The sequence below is a fragment of the Salmo trutta genome, chromosome 6, assembly GCF_901001165.1.
Source record: "Salmo trutta chromosome 6, fSalTru1.1, whole genome shotgun sequence".
NCBI classification, from domain to species: domain Eukaryota; kingdom Metazoa; phylum Chordata; class Actinopteri; order Salmoniformes; family Salmonidae; genus Salmo; species Salmo trutta.
The window spans coordinates 12,528,251-12,554,271 of NC_042962.1; the positions used below are offsets into that span (position 1 = coordinate 12,528,251).

Genomic DNA, 26,021 nt, shown 5'->3' on the forward strand with positions numbered 1-26,021 from the left:
TCTATTCTGTCTGTCTGTCCATTCTGTCTGCTCTGGCCATTCTGTCTGTCTGTCTATTCTGTCTGTCTGTCCATTCTGTCTGTTCTGTCCATTCTGTCTGTCTGTCCATTCTGTCTGCCTTGTCTGCTCTGTCCATTCTGTCTGCTCTGTCCATTCTGTCTGCTCTGTCCATTCTGTCTGCTCTGTCCATTCTGTCTGCTCTGTCCATTCTGTCTGTTCTGTCCGCTGATATGGAGCTAATTTGGTTTATGACTCACCCTCCTCTTGCCAGTAGCCTCTGCTGCTGTGGGAGACAGGCAGGCCACTTCTTAAAGGTACAGCCACAACAATGCTTAATAGAATAGAACAGTGGGTGTGGGTGACATTCAGATAAGCAGACAGTACAGTACACACATAACAGCACAATTACACACATACATATTGCCCTATATAAATAAGGTAAACCAATAAGCCCTAACCAAACAGTTAGTAAAATGTTCAGGTTGTTCTTTTAATGCAAACTTTTTCTAAAATCGAGTTTCTTCAACTGCTGTGTGAAATGTAAGTGGGTCCTTCTGTTGTCAAGGCATACAAAGCTATTGCTGAGGACGTTGGAAAGTGACTAGAACAACCAGTTGATAGAAAACCACAGTCTGTGATTTCCAGAATTAAATGAGGAAATAGACCTTCATTTTGTGCTGTCATCATCAACCAAATGAAGGACTGACCTACTTCATTGTTTATGTTGGATGAGGCAGTCATTCCCCGAGCACCACTTCAACTGCTACATGCATGTGAAATGAGATGGGATGCACTCCACTGTTTGTTTTTGTTGATGGTCCAATCTTTGTTATGCACATCATGTTAAAGAGCGTGGCCCAATCTAAACCAGCAAAGGTTTTCCATCATTTCAGGTACATCCAGTGGTGTAAACTAAGTAAAAATATGTAGAAGTCGTTTTTGGGGTATCTGTACTTCACTTTCCTCTTTCTATTTTTATTTTTACAACTTTAACATTCCTAACGAAAATAACATTATTTTTACTGCATACATTTGCCCTGGTACCCAAAAGTACTCGTTACATTTCGAATGCTTAGCAGGACAAGAAAATAGTACAATTCACGCACTTATCAAGAAAACATCCCTGGTCATCTACTACCTCTCATCTGGTGGACTCACTAAACACAAATGCTTCGTTTGTGTTTAGTGACATCCATTTAAGGATGTCTAAGTGTTTGAGTGTTCCCTTGCTATCTGTAAATTAAAAAAAAAACAAGAAAATAGTGCGGTCTGGTTTGCTTACATTTACTTTTACATTTAATTTTGATACTGAAGTATATTTTTGAGATTACATTTACTTTTGATAGTTAAGTCTATTTAAAATTAAATACTCTGTGAAGGTATCTTTACTTTTACTCAAGTATGACAATTGGGTCCTTTTTCCACCTCTGGGTGAATCTTTTGACTTCTGACTTCCGGTTTCGACCACTGAAACCTCGTGGCAACCGTCGCCTAGCAACGAAATGTCAACTTCAGTTTCCAAACAAACATTGATGACGGTAGTTAGTTAACAAGCTAGCTGAAAACCTGTAGGTTAGCTAGGTACTGACCGTCCGCAGACTTCATCAACAGGTAACAAAAGGTTATTTATTCAAATGGTTATAAGGAAGGTCATCATAAATGACCTAAAGCCACCTCGTTTGGACGTCCAGTGTAATTAGCACGCTCTCTTGCAAGCCAGTGCTTTCCAAGTTGACACCCACGTAAACATTGACAGCATGTAATAATGGGTAAATAAATTGGTAAAAAAAAAAGGTGTGGCTTTATTGTTTCAGGATGGGGAAGAAAGTGAAGAAAGAGAGTGAGCCTCCTTCTAAGGATGTGGTAAGAAGATGGAGATAATATCGCTGTTGTGATGAGGTCAATTTAATGAGAAGTTAAACGCTCTCTGCCTCTCTCTTTTTCTCTAGTTTGACCCCCTGCCGATTGAGAGTAAGAAAGCAGCCACTGTGGTTCTCATGCTCAATTCCCCCGAAGAGGAGGTTTTGGTTAAAGCTTGCGAAGCCATCCACAAATTTGCAGAGAAAGGTATTTTTTACCATTGATGTTCATGAGAGAACCAATATCATAATTTCTTCTGAAAGTAATCACATTATCAGAAATAACTGGACTGTGGAAAGCTATGTAATATGTTTTTATTTATTACCAGATAAGTTGACTGAGAACACATTGTCATTTACAGCAACAACATTTACATTTCAGTAATTTATCAGACACTCTTATCCAGAGCAACTTACAGTAGTGAATGCATACATTTCATACATGGCCCCCCAACCCTGGCATTGTAAACACCATGCTTTACCAACTGAGCTACAGGGAAGCGTTTCAGGGGAGAGGGATGAATGAGCCAATTGTAAGCTGGGGATGATTAGGTGGCCAGATTGGGAATTTAGCCAGGACACCAGGGTTAACACCACTACTCTTACAATAAGTACAATGGGATCTTTAATGACCTCAGAGAGTCAGGACACCCGTTTAACGTCCCATCCGAAAGACGGCACCCTACACAGGGCAGCATCCCCAATCACTGCCCTGGGGTATTGAGATATTTTTTAGACCAGAGGAAAGAGTGCCTCCCACTGTCCCTCCAACACCACTTCCATCAGCATCTGGTCTCCCATCCAGGGACTGACCAGGACCAACCCTGCTTAGCTTCAGAAGCAAGCCAGCAGTGGGATGCAGGGTGGTATGCTGCTGGCTGTTAATTTAATTTAATTTGAACCTGGACCAAAGTTTGGGAGCAGCTTAGCTACTGAGCATAAAGCCATCTCTTGCTCTCTCTCTTTATGTCTCTCTCTCTCTCTCTCTCTCTCTCCTCTCTCTCTCTCTCTCTCTCTCTCTCTCTCTCTCTCTCTCTCTCTCTCTCCCTGTCTCTCCCTGTCTCCCCCTGGTGATAGGTGATGAGAACAGGAGTTCTCTGCTGGGGCTGGGGGCGGTGGAGCCTCTGTCTCACCTCATCTCCCACGAAGACAAGCTAGTCCGCCGCAACGCTTTCATGGCCCTGGGGGTCATGGCTGCCAACAGTAAGGACCCCTCCCCTAACTACTGCTGTAGGACAGTAACTACTGATTTAGGAGTAGTAACACAACACACAATGGAAAATCAGTTGTTTAGGGTCGGTCTGGAGTCTGTTCACATGTGACTGAAGACAAGATTGTGGCCATAAACTTTGGGTAACTTCTGTTTCTGTTCTCTTTGAAAGGCGATGTAAAAAGACTTCTGAAGAAACTGGATGCCATTCCTTCTATCATCGGAAAGCTGTCACCTGAAGGTATGCTCTGGCTGGATGTTCTCAAGTATCAATCATATATTAAATCATTGTGACATTTCTTTGTATCTGCCTGTCTGTCTATATCTGTGCTTGTGTTTATGTGTGTATTCCTGTGACAGAGGATGTTGTGGTCCATGAGTTTGCCACACTGTGTCTGGCCTCCCTGTCGGTGGACTTCAGCTGTAAGGTCCAGATCTCGGACCAGGAGGGACTAGAGCCGCTTATACAGCTTCTGTCCAGCCCTGACCCTGATGTCAAGAAGAACTCTGTGGAGACTATCTGCAACCTGGTGCAGGTGTGTGTGTGAAGGGGCTTGAACCCTAGATCCCTGTTCGCCACAAGGCTGTGTTAGCCTGCTGAGCTAAAGCCACATCTTACGTGTGTAGGACCTCCCCAGCCGTGTGGCAGTGCGTGAGCTAAATGGCGTCCCCCCGCTCCTGGAGCTGTTGAGATCTGAGTTCCCGGTCATCCAGCAGTTATCCCTGAGGACGCTGGTTATCGTAACCACAGATACCGACACACGAGCCACCTTCAGGGAGGAGCAGGGCTTTGACAGGCTGCTGGAGTTCCTCTGCAACAAGGTCTGTGTGGCCCAGAGCTACCTGGCTCAAATATATTTATGAGATACTTGGAAGTACCTGTAAAGTATTTGAGGTGCTCTTGATCAAGCTTGCAAGCTCGCACTTTTGGGACCACTCTATTGAATTTATTCTACCAGGTAAACAAAATTAAGCGTATCTCAAGTGTGAAGGAATTTGACTCCTGCCTTGTGTTTGTGTCCTGTAGGAGTTCAGTGATCTGCATGTAGAAGCCCTCCAGGTGTTGTCTAACTGTCTGGAGGACAGAGACAGTCTCCAGCTGATCCATGAGACTGGAGGTCTCCAGAGGTTACTGCAGTTCATCACCACTCCCACCCTGCTGGACATACAGACAAACGCTGTCAAGGCCATCTACAGGGTGGCTCAGAGCTGTAAGGGCTGTGTGTGTGTGTGTGTGTGTGTGTGTGTGTGTGTGTGTGTGTGTGTGTGTGTGTGTGTGTGTGTGTGTGTGTGTGTGTGTGTGTGTGTGTGTGTGTGTGTGTGTGTGTGTGTGTGTGTGTGTGTGTGTGTGTGTGTGAATGTTTAACCCTTGTGTGGTGTGAATGTTTTTTTTAAGCAGCATCACAGGCAGCCCAGATCTTGATTCCATATTTTGCGGGGTTAGACGGTATGTACTGCCTGAAGGGGCAGCGGCTCCTAAATGGCATAAGCTGCTCATCAACAGTAACGTTGGGCCCAGGGTTGGAAAACAGGGGAAGGAGGTCCACCCATTTGTCTCACACTGACCTGATTACAGCTAGCTTGTCTCTCTGCCGCGGAGCTAGTCTGGTGTCTCGGTTATCGAAGCAGATAATCCTGGAAATAATGTGGGAGTTTTCCAGAGACATTGTTCAATGGAAAAGTTCTCTGACAGTCTCTGCATCCCACAGGGATTCAGTGGATTCCCCATTTATCTGAAAACACCAGCAAGGATAATAACCCCAAAGTATGCCTGTAAATGAGTTTGGTCCATCTCTATCTCTCTATATCTATATCTATATATTGACCTCTCTCTCTCTCCCCCTCTCTCTTTCTGTCTCTCTGTCCCTCAGCAGAGAACCGCAAGCTGCTCCATGAGCAGGACATCGAGCGGTCTCTGGTGGAGCTGCTGTCTCTAGAGGGTGATAGTTTGAGGACTGCTACCTGTCAGGCTGTCGCTGCCATGAGTCTACACCTGGCCAGCAAAGACGCTTTCAGAGACCTGGGTGAGACACACACACACAGGCGTATGCAAACACACACCACACACACCCGTGGCACTAAGCCTAAACCTTGTGTTCCAGACGGTATCCGTGCGGTGGTGCAGCTGCTGGGTAGTGAGGGGGGCGAGGTGAGAGAGGCAGCAGCCCAGGCCCTGTCTAGCCTTACAAGCAGCAACCAGCTCAATGCATAGTGGGTTTCACACACACCTAATGTACTATATAGCCTTCTCTCTCTCTACCTCTCTGCCTCTCTACCTCTCTCTCTCTATATCTCTCTCTCTACCTTTCTCTCTCTCTACCTCTCTCTTTCTCTCTCTCTCTCGCTCTACCTCTCTCTCTCTACCTCTATCTCTCTCTACCTCTCTCTCAACATCTCTCTACCTCTCTACCTCAGTCACTCCCTCGGTGTTATATAGAAGGCAGATGTGATGAGGTCTCACTTTGTGTGTGTGTGCATGCGTGCATTCATGTGTGTGTCTGTGTGTGTCAGTGCTGTCTATGAGGCCGAGGGAGATGAGGGCTTGGTTCAGCAGCTCCATGACGTTATTCCCGGTGCGGTGGCTCACGCTGCGGCCGTCCTCACCAATATGGCTGAACAGGAAGTCCTCCGCTGCAGCATCCTGTCCCACGGGGCCATGGCTGCCCTCCTGGAGCCACTGAAGTCTGCGGACACACACACCCTGGTCCGAGCCACCCAGGCCCTCGCCGCTCTCGCCTGCGATGCTGAGGGACGGGCAGACGTGAGTGTGTCTTTGTCCGTAGTGCTGATGTTTCAGACCTGGATCAAATATTTATCTAATTCTTGAGCTGCACATAGTTTGCCTGGTACAGTGGAACCAATGGAATAGTCCCAAAAGTGCAAACTCCAACTCCTTCCTGTCATTCCATCTCTTCGTGTTGTTTAGCTGAGGAATGCGGGAGGCCTAGTTCCATTGGTCCAACTGCTACAGTCCAATCACAAGGAGGTACGCCGCAATGCATGCTGGGCCATCAGTGTGTGCGCCAACGATGAACCCACTGCTGTGGAGATGTGCAAGCTGGGGTGAGTGTGTGTATGTGAATACCACAGATTGCATAATTAAACGCTGTTGTGATTCTAATCTCTTGGGAGGTGGTTTTGTTTTAGTGGTGATCCACGGGAGAGATTTACTAAGGAGCCAGCAGGTGGCAGGATTTCTCTGTTCAATTTAGTGTCAGCTCTGAAGGTGTGTGTTTATTTGTGTGTGTTGTGTTGTGTATCAGGGCCCTGGACTTGTTGCAGGAGATCAACAGCTCAGCTAACCGTAGAAATAAGTTCAGTGAGATTGCTCTACAGAGACTGCTGGACTCCAACCTGTCTCTCAAATACAGCCTGACCAACACACTGGCCCCCACAGACATCACTATGGACGGCTTCTACGACCCCGGAAAGGTAGAGTTGTGTTTTACATCCTTCTCAGCACTTACACCTTTCTCCTGCTCTCTCTCTCTCTGTCATTTCGGTTTAAGGGCTTTATTGGCATGGGAAACATATGTTAGAATTGCCAGAGCAAGGGAAGTAGATAATAAACAAAAGTGAAATAAACAATACAAATGAACAGTAAACATTACACTCACAGTTCCAAAAGAATAAAGACATTATGAAATGTTATATTATGGCTATGTACAGTGTTATAACGATGTGCAAATAGTTCAAATACAGAAGGGAAAATAAATCTGGGTTGTATTTACAATGGTGTTTGTTCTTCACTGGTTGCCCTTTTCTTGTGGCAACAGGTCAAAAATCTTGCTGCTGTGATGTCACACTGTGGTATTTCACCCAGTAGATATGGGAGTTTATCAAAATTGGATTTGTTTTTAAATTCTTTGTGGGTCTGTGTAGTCTGATATGGACAACTTTATTTGTATTGCTTTTAATGCATTTTTATCTTATTAATACTTTATTCTAGCTAGCTACTTGTGTAGGTAGCTATCAAGTAAACACAGTGATACATTTGGCAGAAGGTTAGGAAGTGCAGCTCAGTTTCCACCTCATTGTGTGGGCAGTGTGCACATAGCCTGTCTTCTCTTGAGAGCCAGGTCTGCCTACGGCAACCTTTCTCAATAGCAAGGCTATGCTCACTGAGTCTGTACGTAGTCAAAGCTTTCTTTAAGTTTGGGTCAGTCACAGTGGTCAGGTATTCTGCCACTGTGTACTCTCTGTTTAGTGCCAAATAGTATTCTAGTTTGCTCTGTTTTTTTGTTAATTCTTCCCAATGTGTCAACTAATTCTCTTTTGGTTTTCTCATGATTTGGTTGGGTCTAATTGTGTTGCTGTCCTGGGGCTCTGCGGTGTTTGTTTGTGTTTGTGAACAGAGGACCAGTTTTCTTAGGGGACTCTTCTCCAGGTTCATCTCTCTGTAGGTGATGGCTTTGTTATGGAAGGTTTGGGAATCGCTTCCTTTTAGGTGGTTGTAGAATTTAACGGCTCTTTTCTGGAGTTTGATCATTAGTGGGTATCTGCCTAATTCTACTTTGCATGCATTCTTGGTTGGTGAGCGTACCTCAGACCTCACAACCATAAAGGGCAATGGGTTCTATAACTAATTCAAGTATTTTTAGCCAGATCCTAATTGGTATGTTGAATTTTATGTTCCTTTTGATGGCATAGAAGGCCCTTCTTGCCTTGTCTCTCAGATCATTCACAGCTTTGTGGAAGTTACATGTGTTGCTGATGTTTAGGCCAAGGTAGGTATCGTTTTTTGTGAGCTGTAGGGCAACGGTGTCTAGATGGAATTGATATTTGTGGTCCTGGTGACTGGACCTTTTTTGGAGCACCATTATTTTTGTCTTACTGAGATTTGCTGTCAGGGCCCAGGTCTGTCAGAATCTGTTCAGAAGATCTAGGTGCTGCTGTAGGCCCTCCTTGGTTGGTGACAGAAGCACCAGATCATCAGCAAACCGTAGACATTTGACTTCAGATTCTCTCTCTCTCTGTCTGTCTTTCTGTTTGTCTCTTTCTGTTTGTCTCTTTCTGTTTGTCTCTTTCTCTCTGTCTTTGCCTCTCTTTCTCTCTGTCTTTGCCTCTGTCTGTCTGTCTGTCTGTCTGTCTGTCTGTCTGTCTGTCTGTCTGTCTGTCTGTCTGTCTGTCTGTCTGTCTGTCTGTCTGTCTGTCAGGCTCGTTCTGGCCAGAGGGTGTTGACTTTAGAGGATCTGTCTAAACAGCCAGTTAACCAGCGACGGCCTGTCATTGCTATTAACGCCAAACCCCTCGACACGTGAGTATGATTATCGTTCACACCAACCCAACCACATACATATATACAGTACCAGTCAAAAGTTTGGACACCTACTCATTCCAGGGTTTTTCTTTATTTTGACTATTTTCTACATTGTAGAATAATAGTGAAGACATCAAAACTATGAAATAACACATATGGAATCCTGTAGAAACCAAAAAAGTGTTAAACAAATCTAAATCTATTTTATATTTGAGATTCTTCAATGTAGCCACCCTATGAATTAACCCTGGTGTTTGGGTCCTGGGTTTAGGGATTGTAGCGTCTAGATTCCCTCTTCTTTCTGTGGGCCTCTCTCTGCCCAGGGCTGTGTTCCAGAACTTCCAAACTTTGTCCTCCTTTCATTTGCCTTTGCATTGTTGACACTCCCTTCAGTGTGTCTGGTCTGGAGCCCTGACTCTGGGAGCCCTGGCTCTGGGAGCCATCTGCTCTGTCCTCCACTATGCCCCCCCCCCCCCTTCACCTTGTCTCTGTCTGTCCAAAACTTCAGCTATGAGGTCAGAATTTCTTGGTGAGGCTATTTAAGGACTCTATATGTTACACTCTATAATTGTATCAGTGCCCTCTCAGCACAGTGTTAGAGTACTCTATCACTACAACTAGTGATAGAGTAGTGTGTAGTGGTAGAGTAGTGTGTAGTGTGTAATGGTAGAGTAGTGTGTAGTGGTAGAGTAGTGTGTAGTGGTAGAGTAGTGGTAGAGTAGTGTGTAGTGGTAGAGTAGTGTGTAGTGGTAGAGTAGTGTGTAGTGGTAGAGTAGTGTGTAGTGGTAGAGTAGTGTGTAGTGGTAGAGTAGTTTGTAGTGGTAGAGTAGTGTGTAGTGTGTAGTGGTAGAGTAGTGTGTAGTGGTAGAGTAGTGTGTAGTGGTAGAGTAGTGTGTAGTGGTAGAGTAGTGTGTAGTGTGTAGTGGTAGAGTAGTGTTAGAGTAGTGTGTAGTGGTAGAGTAGTGTGTAGTGTGTAGTGTGTCGTGATAGAGTAGTGGTAGAGTAGTGGTAGAGTAGTGGTAGAGTAGTGTTAGAGTAGTGTGTAGTGGTAGAGTAGTGTGTAGTGGTAGAGTAGTGTGTAGTGGTAGAGTAGTGTGTAGTGGTAGAGTAGTGGTAGAGTAGTGTGTAGTGGTAGAGTAGTGTGTAGTGGTAGAGTAGTGTGTAGTGGTAGAGTAGTGTGTAGTGGTAGAGTAGTGTGTAGTGTGTAGTGGTAGAGTAGTGTGTAGTGGTAGAGTAGTGTGTAGTGGTAGAGTAGTGTGTAGTGGTAGAGTAGTTTGTAGTGGTAGAGTAGTGTGTAGTGTGTAGTGGTAGAGTAATGTGTAGTGGTAGAGTAGTGATAGAGTAGTGTGTAGTGGTAGAGTAGTGTGTAGTGGTAGAGTAGTGTGTAGTGGTAGAGTAGTGATAGAGTAGTGTGTAGTGGTAGAGTAGTGTGTAGTGTGTAGTGGTAGAGTAGTGTGTAGTGGTAGAGTAGTGTGTAGTGGTAGAGTAGTGGTAGAGTAGTGTGTAGTGGTAGAGTAGTGTGTAGTGGTAGAGTAGTGTGTAGTGGTAGAGTAGTGTGTAGTGTGTAGTGGTAGAGTAGTGTGTAGTGGTAGAGTAGTTTGTAGTGGTAGAGTAGTGTGTAGTGGGTAGTGGTAGAGTAGTGTGTAGTGGTAGAGTAGTGGTAGAGTAGTGTGTAGTGGTAGAGTAGTTTGTAGTGGTAGAGTAGTGTGTAGTGTGTAGTGGTAGAGTAATGTGTAGTGGTAGAGTAGTGATAGAGTAGTGTGTAGTGGTAGAGTAGTGTGTAGTGGTAGAGTAGTGTGTAGTGGTAGAGTAGTGTGTAGTGGTAGAGTAGTTTGTAGTGGTAGAGTAGTGTGTAGTGTGTAGTGGTAGAGTAGTGTGTAGTGGTAGAGTAGTGATAGAGTAGTGTGTAGTGGTAGAGTAGTTTGTAGTGGTAGAGTAGTGTGTAGTGTGTAGTGGTAGAGTAGTGTGTAGTGGTAGAGTAGTGTGTAGTGTGTAGTGGTAGAGTAGTGTGTAGTGGTAGAGTAGTGTGTAGTGGTAGAGTAGTGTGTAGTGGTTGAGTAGTGTGTAGTGTGTAGTGTGTAGTGGTAGAGTAGTGTGTAGTGTGTAGTGTGTAGTGATAGAGTAGTGGTAGAGTAGTGGTAGAGTAGTGGTAGAGTAGTGTGTAGTGTGTAGTGGTAGAGTAGTGTGTAGTGGTAGAGTAGTGTGTAGTGATAGAGTAGTGTGTAGTGGTAGAGTAGTGTGTAGTGATGGATTAATCGGTCGACCTCTAGTTTCTAGGATCAGGCTGGTTCAGCTGAGCCTGACGAACACGGGACTCAATCTCCCAGGAGACAGCAGCAATGATGCAGGAGGATGGCATAATGGTCTCAGGCTCGGAACTTTTGTTGTCTGCGGTGAACTGACGAGAGAGGGCATCAGGCTTGGTATTCTTAGATCCGGGGCGATAAGTGAGTGTGAAGTTGAATCTTCCAAAAAACAATGCCCACCTGGCCTGCCGAGAGTTGAGACGTTTGGCGGTCTGGATGTAGGCTAGATTTTTATGATCCGTCCACACAATGAAGGGAAGGACCGAACCCTCTAACCAGTGACGCCACTCCTCAAGAGCCAGCTTAATTAACAGCCAAGAGTTCCCAGTTGCCTACGTCAAAATTTCTCTCTGCAGGTGAGAGCTTGCGGGACAAGAAGGCACAAGGATGGAGCTTCTGATCCGCGGGAGAACGTTGAGACAGAACTGCACCTACCCCAGTGTCGGAAGCGTCCACCTCGAGGCCAAACTGGAGTTCTGGGTCTAGCTGGGTAAGGATTGGAGCAGAAGTGAAGCGGTGCTTGAGTTCCCGGAATTCTGCCTCTGCCTCAGGGGACCAGTGGAATGGAGTGGAGGTGAGAGGAGCTGCCAAATGACTGTAGTCACGGATGAATCGTCTATAAAAATTGGCAAACCACAGGAATCGCTGTAACTGCTTCAGATTCGCGGGCACAGGCCACTCTGTGACTGCCCTAACCTTGGCAGGGTCCATTCGTAGCTGTCCTTGAGCAATAATGTAGCCCAAGAAGGACACCGAGAAAACATGAAACTCACATTTCTCAGCCTTAACAAATAGCTTATTCTCCAATTGCCTTTGGAGAACTTAGTGGACGTGTTGCTTGTGAGCCTCAATGTCCTTCGAAAAAATAAGAATGTCATCCACATAGACAAAAACAAAACGCCCAATGATATCACTCAGGACATCATTCACCAGGCTCTGAAAAACAGCCGGGGCGTTAGTGAGGCCAAAAGGCATAACGAGGTACTCAAAATGTCCAAGTGGTGTGTTGAACGCTGTTTTCCACTCGTCCCCCTCTCTGATGCGGACAAGGTGGTAGGCATTCCGGAGGTCCAGTTTAGTAAATACTGTGGCACCATGGAGGGGGAGAAAAGCAGAACTGATAAGTGGCAAGGGATACTTATTCCTAAAAGTGATACTATTCAACCCGCAGAAGACTATGCATGGCCTCAGTGACCCGTCCTTCTTCTTGACAAAGAAAAATCCAGCTCCCACCGGAAGGGGAAGAAGGCCTAACATGTCTGACAGCCAGGGAGTCGTGGATGTATTCTTCCATGGCTTCTTGCTCGGGGCGAGAGAAGTTATACAACCTGCTACTAGGGAGAGGAGCTCCAGGCTGAAGCTTGATAGCACAGTCGTATGGCCGATGAGGCGGCAGAGATGGGGTGTGGTGCTTGCTGAATACAAGAGCTAGACCGTGATATTCTGGAGGAACAGAAGACAGGTCTGGGGGTTCTGGAATGGACTGGGGTGCAGACAAGGCAGGAGGAAGTGCAGAATGTAGACAATTAGAATGGCAAAATGTACTCCAAGTAGTAACCCTTCCGGTAGACCAGTCAATCTGTGGGTTGTGTAGCTTTAACCATGGATGGCCCAGAACCAGAGGTGAGTGAGAACAGTCGATGATATGGAAACTGATCTTTTCCTGGTGATTACCAGAGAGAGACGCAGGATAACAGTTCTCTCCAAAACACGGAAGAGTAGCTTTCCATTGAGAGCGTTGGCTTCCAGAGGTAAATCGAGCAAAACAGTGTCCAGGCCCAACTGCTTAACAGCTCCTCGGTCCAGAAAACTCGTCGGCGCCTGAATCGACGAGAGAAGGCAGAGTTAAAGCCTGGCTCTGCCAGGGTTGGCCTCAAGCAGGAGTCTGGGAGATGATGGGCAGGCAATTTGGCTCAGCAGTATATCCCGCACTACTGCTGAGCCCTCTCTTTTGCTGGACACAGGGTACAAGTGGAGACCACGTGACCAACCTGGCCACAATACAGACAGCTCCTAGTACTGATACGCCGCTGCCTCTCCTCTGGAGGTAGACGGGTCCGGCCGAGCTGCATGGGTTCAGGATTGGAACCTGCCTGGTGATGTGATGCAGTCGGAGAAATTGAGCAAGGCACAGAAGCAGACGTTATGGGACATGCAACCCTACCTCCCCTCTCCCTCCGACGCTCACAGAGACGGTTGTCAATGCGGATAGTGAGAGAAATTAGTTCCTCAAGTCCTTCAGGCTCCTCTCTGGACACCAACTCGTCCATGAGGGTCTCAGTGAGTGCGTTCCGGAATGCTCCCTGAAGGGCCTCGTCATTCCAGCCACTCTCTGCGGCGAGGCTGCGGAACTCACATGCCATCTCAGCCACACTCTGAGAACCTTGACGAAGGGACAGAAGTAATTTGGCAGCATCCTTTCCACAGACCGGGTGGTCGAAGACCTTCCTCATCTCATCTGTGAATCCACTGTAGGAGAAGCAGATAGAGGACAGTCTCTCCCAAACCGCAGTGGCCCAGGAGAGTGCTGCTCCCCGAAGGCAGCCAATTAATTTTGGCTCATTCACTAGCATAAGAGTAGAGTTGTTGCTCAAACACTAGTGAGCATTATATAATAAAGGCTCTGCAAACCCCAAGATTGCCATCATAGTGCTGAGGAGTAGGAACAAAAGGCTCCCGGAGTAGAGAAGACGAACTGGAGACAGGTTGTGAATTCTGGACAGAGGTTCGGACCTGTAGGTCAGACAGGCTCTGTGAAAAGGTTTTCAGGGCTTGGTCATGTTGCTCAAGTAGAGTGCCTTGACCAACAAGGATTCGGTGAAGAGTAGTAGAGTCTGCTGGGTTCATCTCTTGGCCAGATCGTACTGTTACACGGAGCGAACACATGGGAACCCATTGCGGACTCAGATGCAGAAGCAGGGATGAATGAACCAAAATGTTTATTGTACACAGAGAGATGTGGAGTGCAGAACTGGGCTAGCTCAGATGAGTTACAGAAAAACCAATAGTGTGGAGTGAGGTTGGAGTTGACTGAGTTGAACAGGGTGAACAGGTCCTGAGGGGAATCCAAGGCAGTGGTGGTGAGTGAAGTCCAGAGCAAGGTGGTTGGGTGGTGAGATGTGGTACAGGAGACAGGAGCCAGAGACAGAGCGGTAACTGCAACGAGAGGACACAACTGTGTAAGGCAGGGAAACAAGCACAGCAGAACAATAGGATCTTGAGAACTAACAAAAGGCTAGGATAACAACTGACTGAGCAGAGATTACCATCTGGCAGAGTGGAAGTGGCAGGAATGATTATATGTAGAGGTCTTGATTTATGGGACGATTTGCAGCGGTAGTGTGTAGTGATAGTGTGTAGTGATGTAGTGATGTAGTGATGTAGCAGTGTGTAGTGATATAGTGGTAGTGTGTAGTGATGTAGCTGTGTGTAGTAATATAGTGGTAGTGTGTAGTGATATAGTGGTAGTGTGTAGTGATATAGTGGTAGTGTGTAGTGATATAGTGTGTAGTGATATAGTGGTAGTGTGTAGTGATATAGTGGAAGTGTGTAGTGATAGAGTAGTGTGTAGTGATATAGTGGTACTGATATAGTGGTAGTGTGTAGTGATATAGTGGTAGTGTGTAGTGATGTAGCTGTGTGTAGTAATATAGTGGTAGTGTGTAGTGATATAGTGGTGTGTAGTGATATAGTGGTGTGTAGTGATATAGCAGTGTAGTGGTATAGTGGTAGTGTGTAGTGACAGAATAGTATGTAGTGGTAGTGTGTAGTGACATAGTGGTAGTGTGTAGTGATATAGTGGCAGTGTGTAGTGATATAGTGGTAGTGTGTAGTGATATAGTGGTAATGTGTAGTGATATAGTGGTAGTGTGTAGTGATATAGTGGTAGTGTGTAGTGATATAGTGGTAGTGTGTAGTGATATAGCAGTGTGTAGTGATATAGTGGTAGTGTGTAGTGATATAGCAGTGTGTAGTGACATAGTGGCAGTGTGTAGTGATATAGTGGTAGTGTGTAGTGATATAGTGGTAGTGTGTAGTGATATAGTGGTAGTGTGTAGTGATATAGTGGTAGTGTGTAGTGATATAGTGGTAGTGTGTAGTGATATAGTGGTAGTGTGTAGTGATATAGTGGTAGTGTGTAGTGATATAGTGGTAGTGTGTAGTGATATAGCAGTGTGTAGTGATATAGTGGTAGTGTGTAGTGATATAGTGGTAGTGTGTAGTGAAATAGCAGTGTGTAGTGATATAGCAGTGTGTAGTGATATAGTGGTAGTGTGTAGTGATATAGCAGTGTGTAGTGATATAGCAGTGTGTAGTGATATAGTGGTAGTGTGGTAGTGTGTAGTGATATAGCAGTGTGTAGTGATATAGTGGTAGTGTGTAGTGATAGAGTAGTGTGTAGTGATATAGTGGTAGTGTGTAGTGATATAGTGGTAGTGTGTAGTGATATAGTGGTGGTGTGTAGTGATATAGTGGTAGTGTGTAGTGATATAGCAGTGTGTAGTGATATAGCAGTGTGTAGTGATATAGTGGCAGTGTGTAGTGATATAGTGGTAGTGTGTAGTGATATAGTGGTAGTGTGTAGTGATATAGTGGTAGTGTGTAGTGATATAGCAGTGTGTTGTGTGTAGTGATATAGTAGTGTGTAGTGATATAGTGGTAGTGTGTAGTGATATAGTGGCAGTGTGTAGTGATATAGTGGTAGTGTGTAGTGATATAGTGGTAGTGTGTAGTGATATCGTGGCAGTGTGTAGTGATATAGTGGTAGTGTGTAGTGATATAGTGGTAGTGTGTAGTGATATAGTGGTAGTGTGTAGTGATATAGTGGTAGTGTGTAGTGATATAGTAGTGTGTAGTGATATAGTGGTAGTGTGTAGTGATAGAGTAATGTGTGGTGATATAGTGGTGTGTAGTGATCAAATCAAAGTTAATTTGTCACGTGCACCGAATACAACAGGTGTATATACACCTTACAGTGAAATGCTTACTTACATGCCCTAACCAACAGTGTGATTTATAAGTAAAAAAAATAGGTATTAGGTGAACAATAGATAAGTAAAGAAATAAAAACAACAGTAAAAATACAGTGAAAAATAACAGTAGCGAGGTTATATACAGGCACTGGTTAGTAAGGCTAATTGAGGTAGTATGTACATGTAGGTATGGTTAAAGTGACAATGTATACTGCTCAAAAAAATAAAGGGAACACTAAAATAACACATCCTAGATCTGAATGAATGAAATAATCTTATTAAATACTTTTTTCTTTACATAGTTGAATGTGCTGACAACAAAATCACACAAAAATAATCAATGGAAATCCAATTTATCAACCCATGGAGGTCTGGATTTGGAGTGACACTCAAAATTAAAGTGGAAAACCACACTACAGGCTGATCCAACTTTGATGTAATGTCCTTAAAACAAGTCAAAATGAGGCTCAGTAGTGTGTGTGGCCTCCACGTGCCTGTATGACCTCCCTACAACGCCTGGGCATGCTCCTGATGAGGTGGCGGATGGTCTCCTGAGGCATCTCCTCCCAGACCTGGACTAAAGCATCCGCCAACTCCTGGACAGTCTGTGGTGCAACGTGGCGTTGGTGGATGGAGCGAGACATGATGTCCCAGATGTGCTCAATTGGATTCAGGTCTGGGGAACGGGCGGGCCAGTCCATAGCATCAATGCCTTCCTCTTGCAGGAACTGCTGACACAATACAGCCACTTGAGGTCTAGCATTGTCTTGCATTAGGAGGAACCCAGGGCCAACCGCACCAGCATATGGTCTCACAAGGGGTCTGAGGATCTCATCTCGGTACCTAATGGCAGTCAGGCTACCTCTGGCGAGCACATGGAGGGCTGTGCGGCCCCCCAAAGAAATGCCACCCCACACCATGACTGACCCACCGCCAAACCGGTCATGCTGGAGGATGTTGCAGGCAGCAGAACGTTCTCCACGGCGTCTCCAGACTCTGTCACGTCTGTCACATGTGCTCAGTGTGAACCTGCTTCATCTGTGAAGAGCACAGGGCGCCAGTGGCGAATTTGCCAATCTTGGTGTTCTCTGGCAAATGCCAAACGTCCTGCACGGTGTCCCACCTGTGGACGTCGGGCCCTCATACCACCCTCATGGAGTCTGTTTCTGACCGTTTGAGCACACACATGCACATTCGTGGCCTGCTGGAGGTCATTTTGCAGGGCTCTGGCAGTGCTCCTCCTGCTCCTCCTTGCACAAAGACGGAGGTAGCGGTCCTGCTGCTGGGTTGTTGCCCTCCTACGGCCTCCTCCATGTCTCCTGATGTACTTACCTGTCTCCTAGTAGCGCCTCCATGCTCTGGACACTACGCTGACAGACACAGCAAACCTTCTTGCCACAGCTCGCATTGATGTGCCATCCTGGATGAGCTGCACTACCTGAGCCACTTGTGTGGGTTGTAGACTCCATCTAATCCTACCACTGAAGTGAAAGCACCGCCAGCATTCAAAAGTGACCAAAACATCAGACAGAAAGCATAAGAATTGAGAAGTGGTCTGTGGTCACCACCTGCCGAACCACTCCTTTATTGGGGGTGTCTTGCTAATTGCCTATAATTTCCACCTGTTGTCTATTCCATTTGCACAACAGCATGTGAAATGTATTGTCAATCAGTGTTGCTTCCTAAGTGGACAGTTTGATTTCACAGAAGTGTGATTGACTTGGAGTTACATTGTGTTGTTTAAGTGTTCCCTTTATTTTTTTGAGCAGTGTATATATGATAAACAGAGAGTAGCAGTAGCGTAAAAGAGGGGTTGGCGGGTGGTGGGTGGCGGGTGGCGGGACACAATGCAGATAGTCCAGGTAGCCAATGTGCGGGGGCACCTGTTGGTCGGGCTAATTGTGGTAGTATGTACATGAATGTATAGTTAAAGTGACTATGCATATATGATGAACAGAGTAGCAACAGTGTAAAAGAGGGGTTGGGGGGGCGGGACAATGCAAATAGTCTGGGTAGCCATTTGATTACTTGTTAAGGAGGCTTATGGCTTTGGGGTAAAAACTGTTGAGAAGCCTGTTGAGAAGCCTAGACTTGGCGCTACGGTACCGCTTGCCGTGCGGTAGTAGAGAGAACATTCTATGACTGGGGTGGCTGGTGTCTTTGACAATTTTTAGAGCCTTCCTCTGACACCGCCTGATGTAGAGGTCCTGGGATGGTGTTGTGGAAATATTGGTTCAAATATTTCTCAGATATCGGAACTTGTGAATTCAAAGAGACTTTATTACAAAAGTAACAAAGCCGAGCAGGCCCATGGACCAACTGATATTTCCAGTCTCAGCACTCTCCTTTTAAACAGTTTTACCGTTACATAAGTCACTCCACTTTATGTCAATTATTACAGTGCCTTGCGGAAAGTAGTCACCCTCTTGGCATTTTTCCTATTTTGTTGCCTTACAACCTGGAATTAAAATAGATTTTTTGGGGGTTTGCATCATTTGATTTACACAACATTCCTACCACTTTGAAGATGCAAAATATTTTTTCTTGTGAAACAAACAAGAAATAAGACAAAAAAACATTTTTTTACATTTTAGTCATTTAGCAGACACTCTTATCCAGAGCAACTTACAGTAGTGAATGCATACATTTCATACATTTTTTTTCTTTTCATACTGGTCCCCCGTGGGAATCGAACCCACAACCCTGGCATTGCAAACACCATGCTCTGCCAACTGAGCCACACGGGACCAGAACTTGAGCGTGCATAATTATTCACCCCCCCCCAAAGTCAATACTTTGTAGAGCCACCTTTTGTAGCAATTACAGCTGCAAGTCTCTTGGGATATGTCTCTATAAGCTTGGCACATCTAGCCACTGGGATTTTTGCCCATTCTTCAAGACAAAACTGCTCCAGCTCCTTCAAGTTGGATGGGTTCCTGCTGGTGTACAGCATTCTTTAAGTCATACCACAGATTCTCAATTGGATTGAGGTCTGGGCTTTGACTAGGCCATTCCAAGACATTTAAATGTGTCCCCTTAAACCACTCAAGTGTTGCTTTAGCAGTATGCTTAGGGTCATTGTCCTGCTGGAAGGTGAACGGCCGTTCCAGTCTCAAATCTCTGGAAGACTGAAACAGGTTTCCCTCAAGAATGTCCCTGTATTTAGTGCCATCCATCATTCCTTCAATTCTGACCAGTTTCCCAGTCCCTTCCGATGAAAAACATCCCCACAGCATGAAGCTGCCACCACCATGCTTCACTGTGGGGATGGTATTCTCAGGGTGATGGAAGGTGTTGGGTTTGTGCCAGACATAGCGCTTTCCTTGATGGCCATAAACACACTACTATATCAGAGTACCTTCTTCCATATGTTTGGGGAGTCTCCCACATGCCTTTTGGCAAACACCAAACGTGTTTGCTTATTTTTTTCTTTAAGCAATGGCTTTTTTCTGGTCACTCTTCTGTAAAGCCCAGCTCTGTGGAGTGTACGGCTTAAAGTGGTCCTATGAACAGATACTCCAATCTCCGCTGTGGAGCTTTGCAACTCCTTCAGGGTTATCTTTGGTCTCTTGCCTCTCTGATTAATGCCCTCCTTGCCTGGTCCGTGAGTTCTGGTGGGCGGCCCTCTCTTGCAAGTTTGTTGTGGTGCCATATTCTTTCCATTTTTCAATAATGGATTTAATGGTGCCCCGTGGGATGTTCAAAGTTTTGGATATTTTTTTATAACCCAACTGTACTTCTCCACAACTTTGTCCCTGACCTGTTTGGAGAGCTCCTTGGTCTTCATGGTGCCGCTTGCTTGGTGATGCCCTTGCTTAGTGGTGTTGCAGACTCTGGGGCCTTTCAGAACAGGTGTATATATACTGAGATCATGTGACAGATCATGTGACACTTAGATTGCTCACAGGTGGACTTTATTGAATTAATTATGTGACTTCTGAAGGTAATTGGTTGCACCAGATCTTATTTAGGGACTTCATAGCAAAGGGGGTGAATACATATACACGCACCACTTTTCCATTTTGAATTTTTTTAAACAATTATTTTTTTTTTCAACCCACCAATTTGGACTATTTTGTGTATGTCCATTACATGAAATCCAAATAAAAATCCATTTAAATTACAGGTTGTAATGCAACAAAATAGGAAAAACGGCAACTTTTGCAAGGCACTGTAGTACCCTTTAGCCTTGACCACCCTTATCTTGTTGCCTTGCTTAGTTTCTATTATCTTATTTGCTCAGACATTAGGGCATAGATTATATTGGTGGAGTGACATTGCAATGACACAAAAATAAACAGACATGCACACTCCTAATGCAAATGCATGTCTAATGATGACTATAACTGATTAACTAATATTCCTGTTCAAAGGCCTTCACAAGACACAGAAAGTCAAGGCCTGTGTTGATCCAGCTTTGTACATTCACATGATTTCTGCTTACATATGTCTAATAATTAACCCCATATTGATTCTGTTTCACTACTTCTGGGAAAACAGTATAGATACTAGAAAATCACCAAAGCGCTGGACATTCTCCTGCAGTGACAGGCAACTTAGCCCCAGTGATGTACTGGGCCGTACGCACTACCCTCTGTAGTGCCTTGCGGTCGTTGGCCGAGCAGTTGCCGTACCAGGCAGTGATGCAACCAGTCAGGATGCTCTCGATGTTGCAGCTGTAGAACCTTTACAGGATCTGAGGACCCATGCCAAATCTTTTTAGTTTCCTAAGGGTGAATAGGCTTGTCATGCCCCCTTCATTACTATCTTGGTGTGTTTGGACCATTCTAGTTTGTTGGTGATGTGGACACCAAGGAACTCGAAGCTCTCAACCTGCTCCATTACAGCCCCGTTGATGAGAATGGGGGCGTGCTCGGTCCTCCTTTTAATGTAGTCCACAATCATCTCCTTTGTCTTGATTATGTTGAGGGATAGGTTGTTATTCTGGCACCACCCGGCCAGGTCTGACCTCCTCCCTATAAGCTGTCTCGTCGTTGTCGGTGATCAGGTGTTGTGTCAGCAGACGACAGTGTTGTGTCGTCTGCAAACTTAATGATCGTGTTGGAGTCGTGCCTGGCCACGCAGTCGTGGGGGAACAGGGAGTACAGGAGGGGACTGAGCACGCACCCCTGAGGGGCTGCAGTGTTGAGGATCAGCGTGGCGGATGTGTTGCTACCTACCCTCACCACCTGGGGGCGGCCCGTCAGAAAGTCCAGGATCCAGTTGCAGAGGGAAGTGTTTGGTCCCAGGATCCTTAGCTTAGTGATGAGCTTTGAGGGTACTATGGTGTTGAACGCTGAGCTGTAGTCAATGAATAGCATTCTCATGTAGGTGTTCCTTTTGTCCAGGTGGGAAAGGGCAGTGTGGAGTGCAATAGAGATTCCATCATCTGTGGATCTGTTTGGGCGGTATGCAAATTGGAGTGGGTCTAGGGTTTCTGTGATAATGGTGTTAATGTGAGCCATTACCAGCCTTTCAAAGCACTTCATGGCTACGGACGTGAGTGCTACGGGTCTGTAGGCGTTTAGGCAGGTTGCCTTAGTGTTCTTGGGCACAGGGACTATGGTGGTCTGCTTTAACATGTTGATATTACAGACTCAATCAGGGACATGTTAAAAATATCAGTAAAGACACCTGCCAGTTGGTCAGCACATGCCCGGAGCACACGTCCTGGTAATCCGTCTGGCCCCGCGGCCTTGTGAATGTTGACCTGTTTAAACTGATGCATGTTAAACAGGCCTGCTCTGGCGGAGAGAGAAGCCCAGTCAGGGGCAGTAGTCAGGCGCAGTCGACAGAGGCAGTAGTCAGGCACAGTAGTCAGGCACAGTAGTCAGGGACAGTCAACAAAGACAGTAGTCAGGCACAGTCGTCAGGGACAGTCGTCAGGGACAGTCAACAGAGTCAACAGGGGCAGTAGTCAGGCGCAGTCGACAGAGGCAGTAGTCAGGCACAGTAGTCAGGCACAGTAGTCAGGGACAGTCAACAAAGACAGTCAGGCACAGTAGTCAGGGACAGTAGTCAGGGACAGTAGTCAGGGACAGTAGTCAGGGACAGGAGCTATAGGGCCTCAGAAAGACACAACAATCATGCATGCTTGTCCCATCAGACTCATTAATAAATTGACATTTAACTCCTTAAGGCCTCACCGTATGCAGCGTATTCGGAAAGTATTCAGATCCCTTATCTTTTTCCACATTTTGTTATGTTACAAACTTATTCTACAATTGATTAAATGAGTTTTTCCCCCTCATCAATCTACACACAATACCCCATAATGACAAAGCAAAAACAGGTTTTTAGACATTTTCAATATGAAAACTTAAATATCACATTTACATAAGTATTCAGACCCTTTACTCAGTACTTTGTTGAAGCACTTTTGACAGCAATTACAGCCTTGAGTCTTCTTGGGTATGACGCTACAAGCTTGGCACACCTGTATTTGGGGAGTTTAGCCCATTCTTCTCTGCGGATCCTCTCAAACTCTGTCAGGTTGGATGGGGAGTGTTGCTGCTCAGCTATTTTCAGGTCTCTTCAGAGATGTTCGATCGTGTTCAAGTTCAGGCTCTGGATGGGTGACTCAAGGACATTCAGAGACTTGTCCCAAAGCCACTCCTGCGTTGTCTTGGATGTGTGCTTAGGGTCGTTGTCCTGTTGGAAGGTGAACCTTAACCTCAGTCTGAGGTCCTGAGCGCTCTGAATCAGGTTTTCATCAAGGATCTCTCTGTACTTTGCTCCGTTCATCTTTCCCTCGATCCTGACTAGTCTCCCAGGCCCTGCTGCTGAAAAATATCCCCCCAGCATGATGCTGCCACCACGCTTTACCGTAGGGATCGTGCCAGGTTTCCTCCAAATGTGAGGCTTGACATTTAGGCCAAAGAATTCAATCTTGGTTTCATCAGACCAGAGAATCTTGTTTCTCATGGTCTGAGAGTCCTTTAGGTGCCTTTTGGCAAACTCCAAGCTGTCATGTGCCTTTTACTGAGGAGTGGCTTCCGTCTGGCCACTACCATAAAGGCATGATTGGTGGAGTGCTGCAGAGATGGTTGTCCTTCTGTAAGGTTCTCCCATCTCCACAGAGGAACTCTGGAGCTCTGTCAGAGTGACCATCGGGTTCTTGGTCACCTCCCTGATCAATTTAAGAATGATTTAAGGCCGCTGTGTTCTTGGGGACCTTCAAAGCTGCAGAAATATTTTGGTACCCTTCCCCAGATCTGTGCCTCGACGCAGTCCTGTCTCAGAGCTCTACGGACAATTCCTTCGACCTCATGGCTTGGTTGTTGCTCCGAAATGCACTGTCAACTGTGGGACCTTATATAGCCATGTGAGTGCCTTTCCAAATTATGTCCAATTAATTGAATTTACCACAGGTGGACTCCAATCAGGTTGTAGAAACATCTCAAGGATGATCAATGGAAACAGGATGCACCTGAGCTCAATTTCGAGTCTCATAGTAAAAGGTCTGAATAGTTGTGTAAATAAGCTATTTTTCTATTTTTTTTAATACATTTGCAAACATTTCTAAAAACCTATTTTTGCTTCGTCATTATGGGGTATTGTGTGTAGATTGATGAGGATTTTTTTTGTTTAATCAATTTAAGAATAAGGCTGTAACGTTTCAAGTGGTCTGAATACTTTCCGAATGCACTGCTTATCAATGCATCTACAGTACAGTATATGCTTGGAGATGTTTTTGTTGTCTGACCAGAAGGAGAAAGGAAGTAAGTGTGTGTGTGTGTGTGTGTGTGTGTGTGTGTGTGTGTGTGTGTGTGTGTGTGTAACTGTACTGTACCTGTCCTGCAGGGTGTCAGTCGATCAGTCAGATGAGAGACAACAGGACAGCCCCACCGAGACTCGCACTGCATCTGTACTCAGCAGCAAGGGCACCACCAGGACCCCCAGGTGTGTGTGTGCGAGAGAGAGAGAGAGAGAGGAAGAACATGAGAGAGGGTGTGTGTGTTAGAACTGAAGTAACAGTAAATCAAATCAAATGTATTTTATAAAGCTATTTTTACCCAGCGTAAAACCACAAAGAGAAAGCAAGTCAGATTTAGAAGCACATTGGAACCTGGCTCTGTGGGGTGGCCAGTCCTCTTCTGGCTGTATGTATCACATTGGAACCTGGCTCTGTGGGGTGGCCGGTCCTCTTCTGGCTGTATGTATCACATTGGAACCTGGCTCTGTGGGGTGGCCAGTCCTCTTCTGGCTGTATGTATCACATTGGAACCTGGCTCTGTGGGGTGGCCAGTCCTCTTCTGGCTGTATGTATCACATTGGAACCTGGCTCTGTGGGGTGGCCAGTCCTCTTCTGGCTGTATGTATCACATTGGAACCTGGCTCTGTGGGGTGGCCAGTCCTCTTCTGGCTGTATGTATCACATTGGAACCTGGCTCTGTGGGGTGGCCAGTCCTCTTCTGGCTGTATGTATCACATTGGAACCTGGCTCTGTGGGGTGGCCAGTCCTCTTCTGGCTGTATGTATCAAGAGGACAGGTAAAGTGTCTGTCTCTCTTTCCTTTCTCTTTCACACTGTCTTCCTGTAGTAAAGGGAAGAGTAAAGGGCGGAAGGAGGACGAGAAACTGAGAGATGAGGATGAGAGTAAGGCCCAGCAGGAGGTAGCCACGGTAACAGAGAAGCCGTGGATGCTTCCGTATGATGCTGCGTTCCACGCCCTGGTTACCGAGGCGACCAAGACCATCCTCCCGCTGCACGCGGAGAGTGAGCAGTACAGCGCCTTAGCCAGGTCAGAAAGACAGTACTTAAATAACCTACAAACAATCAACTGACAACCAACACACAACCTCAAATGACTAACACACAACTAAGAATAAGGTACCCACAACTAACACACAACCCCACTAACAGGCAGTTCCTTTATCATTGGTTGTGGCTGCTGCCGTTCAGCCCCTATCTGCTGTGTGATTGGCTGTTAGGCTGGTGAGTGAGGTGATGGGCGGGGCGGTGGAGGTGGACAGACAGCATGACTTCCTGTGGGAGCTCCACCTCAGTGAGCTGCGCTACGAACTACAGTCCAACATCATCCCCATCGGACAGATACGCAAGGGAACCTATTACCACAGGGCTCTGCTTTATAAGGTGGGCAGTTCTCTCTCTCTCTCTCCCCTCTCTCTCTCTCTCTTTATCTCTCTCTCTCCCCTCTCTCTCTCTCTCTTTATCTCTCTCTTTATCTCTCTCTTTATCTCTCTCTTTATCTCTCTCTCTCTCTCTCTCTCTCTCTCTCTCTCTCTCTCTCTCTCATTCTAGTCCCTAACTCCTCTCTCCCCAGGTGTTGGCTGACCGTATAGGTGTGAGTTGTAGCCTGGTGAGGGGGGAGTATAACCGGGTGTGGAATGAGGTCCTCCTCTCAGCTGGGACGCCCCACTACCCAGGGTGCCAGCCCCAGCCCAGAGCTCACCTGGTGGACCTCATACACCAGCCTGGCAGGCTGCTGAGAGCCAATACACCCCAGGCTATACAATACCAAACTATATAACCACACGTTAAAATACACTTTATAACTACACAATACCAGACTATATAACCACACGTTAAAATACACTTTATACCTACACAATACCAGACTATATAACCACATGTTAAAATACACTTTATACCTACACAATACCAGACTATATAACCACATGTTAAAATACACTTTATACCTACACAATACCAGACTATATAACCACACGTTAAAATACACTTTATACCTACACCATACCAGACTATATAACCACACGTTAAAATACACTTTATACCTACACAATACCAGACTATATAACCACGCATTAAAATACACTTTATACCTACACCATACCATACCCTGGGAGGCTGCTAAGGTCCACCACACAACCCCAAGTTATACAATGCCAGACTGTACTGTACTTTATAAACAACACCAGACCTTATAAACTGTCTGAACTAGACTGTGCAGCTATCCCATTCTTTCTTTGTGCTGAGTTATTTTACCCAGAAGACACTGTTACCATTTAAAGTATCACATGGATTTCTGATTCTCAGCGTCTGACGTTAGTAAAGTTGGGTAATGTCTTGTCAACAAAACACAGATGATGTTGAAACATCTGTGATTATTGGCCAAAATACATTAGAATTTTCTTGTGAATGTTGTGCATTCACCTTTTGACATGGTTCCAGTGTTGTAGGATGGAGAGTAGCACAAGGTCAGATTGGCCACGGATCAACCAGTCAGTCCCTCTGCAGGCAGGAAGTGCTCATCAGTTGTTTCAACTCCAAAACTATTGAAAAAAATATAATTTAGCTTCTAAGTTCATGTAAGGGGTTTGAGGCAAATATTAATGTGAATGACTCTTTTGAGATATCCACCCTCCACAAATCTTGAATTTGGCTACTATTTATTCTCTCTGTTGGAAATAAGACAATTACTCTACTTTC

The 26,021-nt window shown here is 45.6% G+C and overlaps 1 protein-coding gene across 2 annotated transcripts; it reads left to right on the top strand.

The window, feature by feature from the left end:
• The first annotated feature begins 1,517 nt into the window (after positions 1-1,517).
• Positions 1,518-25,534, top strand: armc3 (armadillo repeat containing 3). Of its 2 annotated transcripts, XM_029755264.1 has the most exons (18): positions 1,519-1,611; positions 1,815-1,863; positions 1,950-2,067; positions 2,937-3,062; positions 3,242-3,310; positions 3,430-3,605; positions 3,697-3,891; positions 4,097-4,280; positions 4,941-5,093; positions 5,172-5,280; positions 5,581-5,830; positions 5,996-6,132; positions 6,333-6,501; positions 8,226-8,326; positions 23,412-23,510; positions 24,151-24,351; positions 24,542-24,704; positions 24,895-25,534. In XM_029755264.1, exons 2-18 carry the CDS (start codon positions 1,816-1,818, stop codon positions 25,099-25,101), a joined length of 2,505 nt encoding a protein of 834 aa, XP_029611124.1. In that variant the 5' UTR covers positions 1,519-1,611; position 1,815; the 3' UTR covers positions 25,102-25,534. The 2 variants fall into 2 exon arrangements, with proteins under 2 accessions (XP_029611125.1, XP_029611124.1); XM_029755265.1 differs by lacking the exon at positions 23,412-23,510 and having other exon boundaries at positions 1,518-1,611.
• Positions 25,535-26,021: the final 487 nt, after the last annotated feature.

Excerpts from the sequence above, each read along its gene's own strand:
- armc3 (XM_029755264.1), top strand. The coding sequence starts at position 1,816 with ATGGGGAAGAAAGTGAAGAAAGAGAGTGAGCCTCCTTCTAAGGATGTG. Across the intron at positions 5,831-5,995 it reads ATGCTGAGGGACGGGCAGAC|CTGAGGAATGCGGGAGGCCT; the intron begins GTGAGTGTGTCT and ends CGTGTTGTTTAG. Across the intron at positions 8,327-23,411 it reads AACGCCAAACCCCTCGACAC|GGTGTCAGTCGATCAGTCAG; the intron begins GTGAGTATGATT and ends CCTGTCCTGCAG.